This window comes from Globicephala melas, chromosome 14, assembly GCF_963455315.2.
Source record: "Globicephala melas chromosome 14, mGloMel1.2, whole genome shotgun sequence".
Taxonomy (NCBI): domain Eukaryota; kingdom Metazoa; phylum Chordata; class Mammalia; order Artiodactyla; family Delphinidae; genus Globicephala; species Globicephala melas.
In genome coordinates this window covers 767136-782716 of record NC_083327.1, presented here as the reverse complement: position 1 = coordinate 782716, position 15581 = coordinate 767136, and the positions used below count along the sequence as shown (strand labels likewise).

The 15581-nt window shown below is 41.7% G+C and overlaps 2 protein-coding genes across 3 annotated transcripts; both read right to left on the bottom strand.

Moving 5' to 3' along the window:
- Positions 1 to 5007: 5007 nt before the first annotated feature.
- Positions 5008 to 10258, bottom strand: PTP4A1 (protein tyrosine phosphatase 4A1). 2 transcript variants are annotated; one of them, XM_060283687.2, is made up of 5 exons: positions 10120 to 10258; positions 8900 to 8992; positions 8429 to 8559; positions 7441 to 7515; positions 5008 to 6408 (listed from the first exon to the last, which is right to left on the bottom strand). In XM_060283687.2, the coding sequence occupies exons 1-5, from the start codon at positions 10222 to 10224 to the stop codon at positions 6069 to 6071; spliced, it is 744 nt and encodes a 247-aa protein (XP_060139670.1). In that variant the 5' UTR covers positions 10225 to 10258; the 3' UTR covers positions 5008 to 6068. The 2 variants fall into 2 exon arrangements, with proteins under 2 accessions (XP_060139670.1, XP_030705356.1); XM_030849496.2 differs by having other exon boundaries at positions 6149 to 6412.
- Positions 10259 to 10529: 271 nt separating this feature from the next.
- On the bottom strand, positions 10530 to 14137 carry LOC132593375 (uncharacterized). The gene is made up of 2 exons (XM_060283688.2): positions 13930 to 14137; positions 10530 to 10670 (listed from the first exon to the last, which is right to left on the bottom strand). Exons 1-2 carry the CDS (start codon positions 13966 to 13968, stop codon positions 10575 to 10577), a joined length of 135 nt encoding a protein of 44 aa, XP_060139671.1. The 5' UTR covers positions 13969 to 14137; the 3' UTR covers positions 10530 to 10574.
- Positions 14138 to 15581: the final 1444 nt, after the last annotated feature.

Here is a 15581-nt window from a genome sequence, read left to right as displayed (position 1 = left end):
CACTTTCAGTCTGTATGTGTCCCTAGGTCTGAAGTGTGTCTCTTGCAGACAGCATATATACGGGTCTTGTTTTTGTTTCCATTCAGCCAGTCTATGTCTTTTGTTTGGAGCATTTAAGCCATTTACATTTAATGTAATTATCAGTATGTATGTTCCTATTACCATTTTCTTAATTGTTTTGGGTTTGTTATTGTAGGTCTTTTCCTCCTCTTGTGTTTCCTGCTAGAGAAGTTCTTTTAACAAGCTGGTTTGGTGGTGGTGAATTCTCTTTGCCTTTGCTTGTCTGTAAAGGTTTTAATTTCTCTGTCAAATCTGAATGAGATTCTTGCTGGATAGAGTAATCTTGGTTGTAGGTTTTTCCCTATCATCACTTTAAATATGTCCTGCCACTCCCTTCTGGCTTGCAGAGTTTCTGCTGAAAGATCAGTTGTTAACCTTATGGGTTTCCCTTATATATTATTTGTTGTTTTTCCCTTGCTGCTTTTAATAGTTTTTGTTTTTAATAGTTCGATAAATATGTGTCTTGGTGTGTTTCTCCTTGGATTTTTCCTGTATGTGACTCTCTGCACTTCCTGGACTTGATTGAGTATTTCCTTTCCCATATTAGGGAAGTTTTCAACTATAATCTCTTCAAATATTTTCTCAGTCCCCTTTTTTTCTCTTCCTCTTTTGCAACCCCTATAATTCGAATGTTGGTGTATTTAATGTTGTCCCAGAAGTCTCTGAGACTGTCCTCAATTCTTTTCATTTTTTTTTTCTTTATTCTGCTCTGCAGTAGTCATTTCCACTATTTTATCTTCCAGGTCACTTATTTCTTCTTCTGCTTCAGTAATTCTGCTTTTGATTCCATCTCAAGAAGTTTTAATTTCATTTATTGTGTTTTTCATCATTGTTTGTTTGCTCTTTAGTTCTTTTAGGTCCTTGTTAAACGTTTCTTGTGTTTTCTCCATTCTATTTCCAAGATTTTGGATCATCTTTACTATCATTACTCTTAATTCGTTTTCAGGTAGACTGCCTATTTCGTGCTCTGGTGGGTTTTTACCTTGCTCCTTCATCTGCAGTGTGTTTCTCTGTCTTCTCATTTTGCTTAACTTACTGTGTTTGGGGTTTCCTTTTCACAGGCTGCACGTTCATAGTTCCTGCTGTTTTTGGTGTCTGTCCCCAGTGGCTAAGGTTGGTTCAGTGGGTTGTGTAGACTTCCTGGTGGAGGGGACTGGTGCCTGTGTTCTGGTGGATGAGGCTGGATCTTTTCTTTCTTGTGGGCAGGACCTTGTCTGGTGGTGTGATTTTCGGTGTGTGTGACCTTATTATGATTTTAGGCAGCCTCTCTGCTAACGGGTGGTGTTGTGCTCCTGTCTTGCTAGTTGTGTGGCATAGGGTGTCCAGCACTGTAGCTTGCTGGCCATTGAGTGGAGCTGGGTCTTAGCGTTGAGATGGAGATCTCTGGGAGCTTTTGCCACTTGCTATTACGTGGAGTTGGGTGGTCTTTTGTGGACCAATGTTCTGAACTCAGCTCTCCCATTTCAGAGGCACAGGCCTGACACCCGGCTGGAGCACCAAGACCGTGTCCGCCACACGGCCACATACATGGGGAGTTTCTTTCCTTTTGGGAAGTCTGAGGTCTTCTGCCCGCATTCAGTAAGTGTTCTGTAGGAGTTGTTCCACGTGTAGATTTATTTCTGATGCATTTGTGGGGAGGAGGGTGACCTCTACATCTTATTCTTCCACATTTTGGAGGTCTCTGCCAGTAGTGAGATGTTGGAAGAGGAAAAATATAATTTTACTTTCTATTGGGCTTGGGAATTTATTTTTATATTTTAAGTAGGATAATAAGAGCACCTTTTGAAGGTCTGATTTCAAAGGAACAGGGAACTATTTAGTTCTGTGAACTAGATCTGTGTTAACTGTTCCTGTGCCTTCCATACCATGGGGGAAATGATTAGTCCTCTCAAGCAAGTGCAAAGCAGTAAGTGAAATACGTTGCCTCTCTTTAACTTTCCAAAAGCTGAAAAGTGCTGAGAAGCAAGCTGTGTCAAAAGTGAGTACAGTGCGAAGGACTTAACAAAGTAAGTTACCAAGATAACCTTTTCTCTTTTGATGACTTTGTAAGCAATATTTGTAACCAATACCTCTCTTGCAAACTGCTTGCAGTTAAGGACACCATATGTCGTCGTCAAATGAAAAGTTACTAGTACTAGTTTTGCCTATGTTGTATGGTTACAAAAAAATAAAATTTTCAAAGAAAGAAAAAATAAGTGAGAGAAGTAGCCTACACTGTCAGGGTTGTTGGAACTAAGTCATGGTAGCCTTTTTTCATCCATCAGGAGGTAGAATTAGTGGGCAGAAAAGTTTTTCAAGTAGAAATTGTTGGTAATTTTAGATCCTCCGCAAGAACAACTTATTCCGTATGTGTGACCAAACAACTCAATGCCAAGGTTTGGAAGTTCACCTTGTCAAGTTTTTGGTGTTTGAGCTGCACTTCTGTGGTGGGTTTAGTCTGATGCACCAGTGAGCCTTATCAAACCTGGCAGTATTAATTTCATGCACAGCATATGTATCAGACATAACTACAACTATCATTTAATTAATGTCTAAATATTTGCTTTCTTTGAATCTGTATGCTAATGGCATTTACTTGATAGCCACCCATGCAAATTATTTGAATATACTTTTGCAGCAGGGGTATTTTTTTTTTTTTTTTTTTGTGGTACACAGGCCTCTCACTGCTGTGGCCTCTCCCGCTGCGGAGCACAGGCTCCAGACGCGCAGGCCCAGCGGCCATGGATCACGGGCCCAGCCTCTCCACAGCATGTGGGATCCTCCCGGACCGGGGGCATGAACCCGTGTCCCCTGTATCGGCAGGCGGACTCCCAACCACTGCGCCACCAGGAAGCCCCGCAGCAGGGGTATTTTAACATACTTCTTTTGCAAGCCAGAACCTTTAGGTAGAGGTTGTGTTGGTTTAGATACACTGGCTTTTATTATGGGATATCCAGCAGTTTAAATTTGATGTGCTAGTCTAAATTCCATGAAGGCAGGGACCAAGTTTGTCCTAATCACTTTGTCTTCAGTGCCAAATACATGGCATATAATGTTCACTCAATGGACACCTGTGGAACTAATGCACAATTTCCTGATTCTAGTGAACTGAAAATTCAGTAGCTCTTTCAGGGCTAGAATTTTGCTTCTTCTTTTGCTCCAGCCCTGCCAACAAACCACAGACTATTACTTTCAGAAAAAAAAAGTGCTTTCCTCGAAGGATATGTATGTATTGGATTTACAAAAAGCATCTGATAATTAAATTTGGCATTTAATACTTGAGTAAATACTAGCAAACATAAAACTGAGTCGTATATATGTAACACTAACTAGTAAACCAAATTACCACAGCTACCTTAGTTTTATCTAAATTAAGATTAAATAGGCTTAAATAAGCACCTATGATTCCCTAATAAGCACACACTTCAATAAGCACTAAACTTCTTGACCTCTATTTTGGTTGTTTGGAAACCTTATACCCTAATGCTTAATATTTCAGTTCTGTGGGATGTTGCTGTAGATATACTCTTTAAATATAAATCCACTCTATAAGTGACGTGGTAGTGATTAACACTGTGTATTTCTGGCTTTTCAGTACACGATAGATGGCATTTCCCGTGCTGAGTGGCCAGTTCTGTCCAATGAGTTGAATAAAAGTGATTAAGCATGATTTCTTAGTCAAGAAATTTGTGACACTCCAAAGCCTTTTTTGCCTTCTGTCACAACAAGCACTGGCCCAGAGTAGATGCTCCAACAGCTTGGGTCCCTCTGATAGACATGACACTTAAGTGACAAATAAATCCCAGTTACTCTCAGGGTTGGTTGTTTCTGCAGCGTATCTTAGCCTATCCTGACTTAATTCAAAAGGGATTTTCTGCAGAAATAAAAAAGGTTTTAATATAAATGAAGAAACTTACAAAATTAATGTTGTGGAACACTTTGTCCTTAAACAAAATGGGCTCCATAGGCAGGAGTTTGAAAACTTATACAAGAGCTTTAACAACTGGTAACATAAAAAAGTGGCCAGGCATATATATATACATAGTCACAGCTGTGTGGTAGAATGGACAGTCACACAGGTTTGAGTCTCTGTTTTTACCACTTATGAGCTCATCACCTAACTAGAGGCTCATATCCCTTATGTGTAAATGTGGGATAACTAATATAGGATTATAAGGTAATTGAATTACGAAAATCACCTGATAATAAGATCTTTAATATGTAAGTAGCTATGATAGCTACATTAATCAACTGATTAGTCTGGCAATATATATCAAATTATAGAATTACTACTAATTCTTCCATTCACAACTTAGTGCATACAACAAGCCTAAGTTTCAAGAATGGAGTATATTAAATGCTAAACTGGTATGAAAAAATGGAAGCAAATTCTTTAAAACATAAGATGGTATATCATTTTTTTACTCAAATTTTGAGGCTTTTAGTCAGTTGTAGCTATTTTTTTAAAAAAAGGGTTATCAGACAAGGACATCTCTTCCTTTTAGATTAACACGAGCTATGCAAAAGTATTTCAGATTACTGAAGGAAACATAACACTTATTAAGACCTCACATGCCAAAAATTTATGTCTGAATTAATTTCAAAACCTATAAAGGTATGTAATTATTGATATGCTAATGAGAAGACTGATGCTCAGAAGTTAAGTTGCCCAAAACCACTTAGTAGGTGGAACTGAGCTTCAAATCATGGTCTTCCTCCACGACAGTTTCTCCTCAGTATGTAAGAGTACATTGGTTCATGATTATCTAAACCTTAAAAAAAGTTTATAGTGGAAAGCACTTTTAATATTAAATAGCTCCCTGCCTAATTATAAGGAGCTTATCACAACGCCAACTTCATTTAATCCTTCATTTGTTAAAAAAAAATCCACGCTTCAAAGGGCAGTAAGTGAAGTGCAATTCTTTCATATCGTTTTCTACAAAATAAGTTAACTTTAAGCAAAACAACTTCAATGACAATAAATGCATTTCATCATTTATTTAATGTTTAAGCTCTCGCACTAGATTTTTACAAGCTGGTGAACACTGACAAATTATTTCTCCCACAGAACTATAACCACATGTTCCCGGACAGTATAAATATATGGTTGAGCTGACATTAATACACATCACCATTTTATCAATCACATAATAAAACAAATTGTCAAGTATCCAAATATTAAGTTACACAGCTCAAAAGGCATATAAAATATTAAATGTCTGCTCAATTCATTAGCAGAAACCCACTTTTTTGTTTTTTGCAAGAAAGGTTGGGAATCACACTTCAAACAAAAATAAGTTGGTAAACAACTTCAGATAAGTTTGAAAAAAAATTACAAGAATTTCAGAAATTTTATGATTAAGAATTGTTTTAGCTACCATAACAAAGTATTTCTACCTTTTAAAAAAATATTTACTAAATTAAAGCGCATATTCTACATGTTCTGCACAAGACAAAGGCAACATTTTACTAAAAATACTTAATAGCCCCCTCCCATTCCTTTTTTCAGGCCCTCCCTGTAAGTTGCACCCCAAAGTGCAAACATTAAAATTAACTGTAAGGCTTTTTTGTCTGGAGACATTAAAGACATGTGCTTCTGTACAATGTAGATTTTCAAAACGGAGGTCTTCCATGACAGCACAAAATGAGATTTATAGAAAGACATTAAATAGTCACTGGTAAGACTTGGTTAATTAAAAAAAAACAAACGAGCAAATCTGATGTATACTGGTATGAATGTGGAAGATGTAAACATATTGTGATCAAATAACCTTATAGGCCCTACTTTCTATGTTTGAAATGATGGAAAGAATAAAACACATAAGGTCCAGAGTTTTCATAGTTCCTGGGATTTTAGTTCGATATGATACTAAAAACAACAAGAATTGTGCTGGGTATTTTGGCACCTAGTCTTTCTAAATTTCTTATATACTGATAAGAATCTGGCATGGAAACACATTTAAAGACATGAATGACTCCATACTGCATGATTTCAGGAAAAGTCAATTGGTACAAATGATAAGCACATTTTAAATGCTGAACAGCAAGAATCCTTTGCTAAGTGTCCAAGTAGGTTGATCATAACCCAAACAGAGGGTGCAATTCTGCCAGGCTTGTGGCCTGGTAAAACTGCGTTTCAACACTCCTATGGAAGCTTCATCAGACTTCACCAAGCCAACATGCTGGTTAACATGTACGACAAATCCCGTCCTGTCTAGGTTCCACTTCCAAGCAATGGCATCAGGCACCCCAGTTTTATTGAATGCAACAGTTGTTTCTATGACCATTAGAGTCTTTGAAGCGCAGCCGCATTTTAGGACGATACTTCTCCAAATACAAAAGTTGCTTGCTGTTAAAAGCTCCACGCCGCTTTCTAGAAGGAAGAAAACGAAAGACAAATTAAAGCAAAGTCCCTCTATAATTAACATTTACTGTTCTATAGGAGGCAATCATCACCTTTCTTGTAGCAATTTATTTTGATTATTACATTGTGACTTAATGTAGAAATAGGGATCAGCATCCATGTGTAAATGGGAAAAGGGCCATAAAAAGTTAATTTTCTAAATCTTTTTGAGAGGTAGTTATAAAATAGTCCAAACTTACAAATTCATTCATATAAAGCCCAAGAAAAGGCAAAACTAACTTATTGTAATATGAGTCAAAGAGATTGCCCCTGGTGGTTGGGAAGATGACTACAAACAGCGTGAGGGCACTTTCTGAAATGATCAAAATATTCTGTATATTGCACTGAGTGGTTATTTTATTTGGCTGTTACCATCCATTCATTTACCTTTGATATCTGCATTTTAACTAACTATACCTCAATAAAAGGGCAGATACACAAGCAACATATTCAATCAAGTATTTGAAGTAAAACAATAATTTACAGAATCATTACTGGATTACAATCTTTGTAATATGAGTATCTACATGGAATGCAAACAAGTAAGATACTCCCTGGTGGTAATACTATCTTAAAAATGAACAAAATGGGGCTTCCCTGGTGGCGCAGTGGTTGAGAACCTGCCTGCCAATGCAGGGGACACGGGTTCGAGCCCTGGTCTGGGAGGATCCCACATGCCGCGGAGCAACTAGGCCCGTGTGCCACAACTACTGAGCCTGCGCATCTGGAGCCTGTGCTCCGCAACAAGAGAGGCCGCGATAATGAGAGGCCCGCGCACCGCGATGAAGAGTGGCCCCCGCTCGCCGCAACTGGAGAAAGCCCTCGCACAGAAGCAAAGACCCAACACAGCCATAAATAAATAAATTTAAAAAAAAAAAGAACAGAATGGTCAGACAGGCTCTTGAAAAGAAATTGCTTTCCTAGTAATATATTTAAATTCGCTAACATTCAACGAGGAAATAAAAAGTGCAAACGGAAAGAACGTATTAAATACATACTGTCTTATGAACTGTACTGCATCTTCGTATTTCATTCCACCTTCAATTAATGCTAGGGCGACAAGCACTGGAGCTCTGTTAAGGTAAGAATTATAGTAAATTATTTTTCAAAGTCAAATCCTGGAAAATTCAATACTCCGAACATTCCCCAATCCGAAAGCACTATTATTTACTGCACTTCCTATGTTAATACCTATGGAAAATGTTGGACTTCATGTTAAAAATTAAATTAATAAAGTACCATTACTTTCATATCAAACCCAGGTTTTTAATCTATAACCAAAAAGACAACTATGTCCTTAACTAATACAAATAAGCCTAGAAATTAAGACCTGTATCACTAGAGAGCAGTCCTGAAAAAATTTAAGGGAGAGGGTAAATCGTGACACGTGTGGACAATATTTTCTAAATTCCAAGCAGTGAAAAATACTTTCCACTTAAAGATCTGGAAAATACTGCTTTCTTTGTTTTATTATCCATGAGACTGTGACATGTTTCACGCCAGCCTCCCCAGGGCCATGGTCTGAGCAGTGGGGGACGAGGGTGGTGGTAGCAATTTACAACTACGGACACGTATATTTTGGCACTGCTGTGTAATGACTTCCTACTGAAACAGGATTCTCCAGGATCAAGAACCCTGCCACAAACTCACCATATGCAGTGCAAAAACACCTTAGAGACAATTCATGATCCTTTTTCCAATGAGCTTGGACAGTGATTCCCAATACTATGGATACAACCTAGAACACACAATTAAGTAATTCCGCCCACATGGGCAAGTATAAATTTCAGCGACAGCATCTGTCAGTTCCAAATGTACTGGAACACATTACTGCTACACTCACCTACTTTTAAATATAACTCAGTAAGTAACCTAACAAAGCAAATTGATTCACAAACTGACAACCGCGTCTTTATGGGAGTCAAAATCAAGCTTTAACTAGAATGAAGACCAGTATCATTAAATGGGTTTAAGAAATTCTCTTACCTCCCAAGGCCTGCAACACAATGAACAGCAATACAACAACCAGGGTCTTCACGAAACTTAATTTTCACAAGACTTAACCAATCATCAACAATCTGGTTAGATGGTGGTGCGCCATCATCAAAAGGCCAATCCTAAGTCAAAAGAATACACATTTTAGACTTTTAATGTAATTGGTATAATAATTCTAAAATTCTAACACCCAAATGTTGCCAGAAGCATTTTCTTTTAACGTTTAAACAAGTGTTTTATGAAACCCCACTGTCAATGAAATGCAAATACATGCTGAGTCTTTATAAAGATCTTTTATTGCTTCAAGCCTCTGCTCAGCTTTCACCTTTATTTGGACCTCAGGACAGTGTATACTTTTGCAACAACTTAAACAATTAAGCTTTCTGAAGCCAGTGGTTTATCTGAATGAATAAACTTTGGCAGCACAGCACTGTGAACACATGGGAACCATTAAACACTTACGAGAACATGGATGCCTTCTTTCTCCACAAGACTAGTGTCGTAAGTTGCTTCACATACTCTTACTACTGTGGTAACTCCGTACTTCTTAAGTTCCTGGATAAAACATATATAAAAAAGCACATGAAGTCTTCATAACCATGTCACTCTTGCTCACCATTTGCCATTTTGATCACCTCTCTAACAGGTTAACAGAAAATCATGTATGTTTAACACGGTCTTGTTAAGTCTTACTGTCACAAGCCTTGTTTTAGGTGACAATACTAAAATAGCATTAAAAGGAAAGGGAATTGTTAAACATCATATATTTTTAATAAATTTTATATTAAAAAAAATCCCATGGCCCTTCACATACTGAAGTCGTTTATAGTCACGGTAACCTTGGCTAGACGAAGCACTAACAAAAGAGCAACTCAGGAACAAAGGACCAAAGGAATCACTCATGACTACAAACAATCTGACTTGACTGATATTAACTCTAAACTTTTGCTCATTTGCAGTGCACAGTGTATAGTTTGGAGCCTTAAAAGTATGTTCAGAGAGTAAAATCTCAAAAATGCGGTGTAAAAACCCCGCACCATTTAAGACTAGAGGCTTTAAGACTCATAGTGCATTATTAATTATAATTCTGGCATTTAAAAAATATACAGACGAAAATCAAAGATAAAAGTATTTCTATGATCTGGAAGGCCTATTTGTTGTTTCTGATTATCTATAGATATTTATAAAATAAAATGTGTATGCATCCAAATAAATTATTCAGCATTACAATCCTTCCAGAAATAGAATTAGTAGATCAGTAGCTGATAATTACATTCTAAGCATCAAAAGGGGGCCAAGACATAAACTAATCCTGGTTTATAGTATCTGTCATTATGCTAATAAGCAAATATGTGAAAAACCCACAAGCGGAGCCTCCCGCCAACCAATTTCTAGTAAGATAAGAGCCATACTGTTATACTGTCCACATATACACTTAAATTAAGCAAACTGTGAGGCATGAAGAACTAGATATTAACTTATAAATCTAAACTAACTCAAGTACATGTTCTCCTCAAAATGTATAAAATAATTCACCTCTAACGTAAAGACACTGGTACTTCTGAGAGTTGGAACTGTAGTCGTAACACCTCACAATTTCCAAAACATTTTATTTTGTTACATAAAAGGCTCCACTATTAAACTACAATCAGTTTAAGACATTAAAAAGCATCAAAACTTACCTCTATAAATTTGTTTAGGGTCGCATTAGTTGGATTGTGTGTAATAAGAAATCTCATGTTCTTGTAAGTGATTTCCACAGGAGCTGGGCGGTTCATTCGAGCCATGTTAATTTAGTTAAAAAACACTCAATAGGGTTATGAAAGAATTTAAAAGACTGAATACAGAAATGATGCAAAGAAACTGAGTCTACTTCAATATACTCCACTTGAAATTCTCAGTGCTTTTGAGTATGAAGTTGGGAGTAATGGGAAATGAAATGAACCTCCTGACAAGAAGCAGCAATTCTTCAATCCAGTAATACTGAGGCAAGAGAAAGGAAGTGCACTGAGGTTTACCCCATCCAGGTCAGAACTCTTGTAAAAAATGCTCTGTGGATTTCAATCCAACACTTCTGTGTCCAGGTTCACCACTCTTACGGGGGCTTCTTGGTGGAGTAGTAATGAATTTCTACAGTTCACTTGTCTGCATAGAGGTCGTGCTGTGCCTGGCAGTAATCTCCACTGCCCTTCAGAAACTCCATAAATGTGTGACCAAGAACACCACAGAACTGCTGTTTAAAAGAAAGAGAGAAAAAAAGTTGTTTTCAATTCAAAAGGAACATGTTATGCTTTGACAGTATTTAAGGGCACAACGATCTTTCCAAATCTGGGCCCAAGCCACCTTTTAAACTTTTACTTGAACCACAAAATACAAAGGTGATTACAGATTAAATCAATAAGCAAGGATTACTTTAAGTAAATATCCCTCACATCGTTACATTTGATGAATATCCCTTACATACATTCTTCTACTAATTACTCCTTTTAAAACCTGGCTACTTGTTTTACATTCTTCTAAATTATCACGTACAACTTTCTACATTGATTTTTCCAACTACCAAAATATTTTTATGTATTACAAAAATTCAATATATTAGTCAATATATTCTTAAAAGAAAAAAACGAAACTGGTTTTCAAAATGCTCCCATATATACTATTTCATTTGATTCTTAACAACCTATTAACTTATCATTCCGCTTTAACAGATATTTCTCATCTGAGTCTCTGGAAATTAATCAACTTGAAATCAAGTTTTCAACTTACGTGAAACATAAGCGCGCGCGCACACACACACACATATACACAGAACTTCCATTTATAACTATAAAAAAGACGTTCATAATTGTAATAGTCTTTTGTATTTTAAAACCGAAGTTTCAGTTATCCTGTCATAAACTGAAATCTAATTGAAAGAAAAAGTAGTGGTGGTGGGATGGTGTAAATTACCTTACATTTCTTTCACAGGTCTCAAAAGCAAGGTAACTGCTACCACCAATTATACTTTCCCCAAGTTCCCCTTAAAGATCTAAATTAATTTTATGTTAGTATCAAATATTACACGAATATTCACAGGATATTTTCATAATATATACACGGAAAACATTGATGTTGACGTTAGTCTTCTTCCAAGTAGTTTACAAGGAGCTTGTGTGGTTGGGAGTAAACAGAGGACTAAAAAAAAAAAAAAAATTAATAGGTCAACAAGAGCACTGAGAGCCAGCCACTGCCCCAAACTCTTCACAGGTATTCTCATGGATAATTTACCAAATAAAATCTTTTGAAATCAAAAGATTCCCTTAGTTTACTATGCTTAAGTTTAAATTTAAGCATTAAAAAAGGCTTAAAACTACATTCAAACTATCTCATCTCATTTTCAGAGTCCCACGCTAGTTATAGTTTCTAAAAGAACGCTGCTAAGTTTTGAACAATAATTCATATGAAGATCTAGCCAATCACAGAAAACATTAAGTCAAAAACTCAGTTCACTTTTCTGTGAAAATACAGGAACTAGCCTCAGGAATCATGTCTTAATAGGTGTCCCATAAGGAAGGTAACTTTCATTAATCCAAGTTCGTTCAAACCCACCCTCAGATGTTACTTCATCAACTTGTAAGCTGGGCTAAGAAAATTAGTGATTAAATTGCCACTGAGGACTTTGTTCTGTTAACAGTGTGACAGCAGTAACTGGAAATAATTTCAATTATACTTTCCCTTCAAATCCTACACACTACTTCCTTAGAATAAAAAGTGTATTCTGGCACCTTTCCAATGACAATGAATTAAAGTGATCTGCAAAGCTGTTAAGGTCAAGGGCTCTTATCTCAGTATTCTGATTTCCGGTACTACCTTTTTTCAACTGAAAGCCGATTTCTGAATAGACAGTATTGCACACCACCGATTTCCATACTGAAACATACAGCTGAAACTCCTGTTATAGCTGAGTTTGGCCATATCCACCCCTTTCAAGCAAGCGGTTTCATGAGAAAGCACAGAAAGCACAGAAAGCAATACAGAAATAAGTCCTTTGGTGACCTGGTTATTTTTACTGAGTGGAGGCACCCAGTGGCTGGGGGGGGGGGACGGGGACGGGACGACGACGGACAGACGGACGATGGATTTCCACAAGCGCAGAAATGACCACTAATACCTAACATCTTTCTCTTCTGCCCGAGACACTCCCCTATTCCCCATTTCTCTGCCCCAGGAAAAACCATCCATGATAGGAAGTATGGAAATATCAAGGAATTGTTCCCCTCCCACTGCATATAACCGCAATAATACACACGGGGGCATGGGGGACCAATTTCTGTGCAGAAGCCTAAACCGATCTGTCCTACTGCAGAGTCCGAGCAACAAATCTCTGTTGTGTCCAACGATTCGTTGGCGAGTCTGTTCCACATCTACTTGTGCTTTAGATAACGCACCCGGAATAAAGCATGTATAAAAAAAGTACTGCTCACTCCTGGGAATGATCTGGTTTTCTGGTCTCCAACTTTTCTACTGCCATCAAACAAAACTCATACGAAAAGAGTAACAGGATGGGGCTTCCCTGGCTGTCCAGGGCTTATAACTCCTCGCTCTCAGTGCCCAAGGCCCGGGTTCGATGCCTGCTCGGGGAACTAAGATCCCACAAAAGCGGCTCGGTGAGGCCAAAAAAAAGAGAGAAAAAGAGAGAGAGAGAGTACCAGGACGCATTGGCTCACAATCTGGATCCCAAGCAAGCCCACGGTGCCAGCTACAGCGCAACAACCTCACACACTGGGAACGGTAGCGGGTTCCACGGGCACAAGCTCAGCCTCACAGCCGTGGGTGTGGCTCGCCACGGCGCCACAAGCCAACAGAAGGCAAGCACACGGCGCGCCAGGGGACACTCAGGCACAGCCCAAGAGCCCGCGATCGCAAGACACCGCCGGCCCAGCCCGCCCCGGCGCAGGACAAGCCTGGACTCGCTCCCGCGGCCTGGGGCGGGGCGCGCCCCCCGCGGCGGCCGGCTTACCTGGCGAGGCCGCGCCGGCCCGGGTCACGGGTTCGCGCCGCGCCTTCAGTGCGGCGCCGAGGCCATTTTGTCCGAGCGCCGGTCCCGGCCGCGGAGCGCACGGTAGCCCACAGGCCCAGTCCCGCCGGCCCCGCGCCGGAGAGCCCTGCCCAGCCCGCGCGCAGCCGCCTCTCCCGCCCGCCCGCCCGCCGGGGCTGGGGGCGCGCCCGCCGCAGTGACGCGCAGCCCGCGCCCCACCCGGGCCACGTCCCCGATCCCAGGGCCCCGCGGCAAACAAAGGGGCCTCGGGGCGCCGGCCGGGCCCGCAAGACGCCCAGACGAAGAAGCGGCCACAAAGCGGTTTCTGGGCCGCCGCGCCGCCGGGCGCCCCGCCCAGCGCCCCGGGCTCGGTCCCCAGCACCCGCCCGCCGCCAGGACCGCCGGGACTCGGGCCGGGACGCGGGCGGGCGCCGGGCTCCGAACAAAGGCGGCGGCGCGGGGCGCGGGTACTCACAGGAATATGTCTACTCATTGAAGATTGTGGCCTAATCATACAGCCGGTCCCGAGGCGGCGGCGGCAGGGCAGGGGCGGCGGCGGTCGTCGCGGGGCGGAGGCGGCGGAGGCGGCTTCGCGGGCTGCTGCGACGGCGGCGGCGGCGGGGCAACCGGACTCGGTCTGCAGCGAGCGGCTCCGAGAAGGGCGCGCAGCCTCACCGGCCCGCAGTCCAGGGGGCCAATACGCGCGCCGAGGCGCCCTTGCGTCACAAGTCCTCCCATTTATAGCGCGCCTGACGTGCGTGCCACCCGGCCACCAATCGCAGCCGGGCCCTAGGTCGCGCGCCGACGAGCGGGGGCAGAGGCCCGCCCCGCGGACGTCACGGAGCGGCGGCGGCTGCCGGTGTGAACCGGTTGATGAATGGCGCCGCGCTGCAGTCGGAGCGCCACCCGGCGGGGGCGGGAAGTGGCGGAGGCGGGGGGACAGGGATGGGAGGGGGAAGGGCCGGGAGAGGGAGGAGGTGCCGCCCTTCCTCCTTAAAACCCCGACGAGTGCGTGCGCTCTCGTCACCAGGTGAGGCCTGCCGTTGGCCTCGACTGAAAACGCAGTCCCCTCGGGGCCGGAACCGGGTCTCAGGGCAGGCCCCGCTTCCTTTTGCTGTAGGTCAGACCGCGGTCGGCTTTGCTTGCGGTTCACCGTAGCACCTGCGACTTGCGATCCCCGTCGTCAAATAAATTTTTCTGTGGCCCTACGGCTGCCGGGCGACGACCCCTGGGGAGCCTGGGCCCCCGGGCCCGGACCGCGCGAGCGCAGGTGCCCGGGGAGAGCATCGCGAGGCGCGGCCGGAGCGCTCTGCCGCCCGCGGGCTCTGTTAGGCACCCCTTCGTGCTCCGCACGCGGGCAGTTGCGGCAGCCTCAAGCGTGGCATTGCGGACTCCCACGCATCCTCTGTGCTGCGGCTCCCTGGATGCGTTGCCACGGGTGAGGGAAGGTTAGGCAGCGTTTTAAAAATTGTAAGAGCCTTCGACTTGGTCAAGGACCGATGGAACTCTTTGCGTCCAAGCTGGAGCTTTTCCTTTTTGTTCCTTTTCACAACCGTCCCACTCTCTTTCGTAATTTAGGCCCTTAACAAGTAAAGCTTATCACGGTTGTTCTGTGTTACACAAGGGCAACTCTGTCATTTCTAGTCGGAAAACTCTCTTTTGCTCTCTGGAAGGAGTAAACAGGAGTTTTACCTGCTCTGAAGAACTCGGCTTTCTACTAACACTGAGGCCTTTTGTTTGGTGTTTTCACTGAGCATAGGTTGGAGAGGGCTTTAGGGATCACATTGTTTCCTTGGTCAGTGTACTGCAGCATCTTAGGATTTATTAGAACTTCTACTTAGAGACTGTGCTTGCATAGTTATTCAACTTTATAAACGTTATACTCTGTAAACAAAGTTAGCACTTTAAAAAAAGAGTTGGGTCAGGCAGACTTTTATGGGAATAAAAGTCAAATCACCTTCATCTTAAGGAAATTGCTTGCCTTGGAAACTGTTGAATCCATCTAAGTCAAGGAAAACTAAAGAGCTTGAGAAATATATGATGCCCCTTCATTACGTAAAAGTTTAAAACTTTGATATGGTAAAAGGCTGTTGACAAAGTTAAAATATTTAATGGCCCATTGGGAGA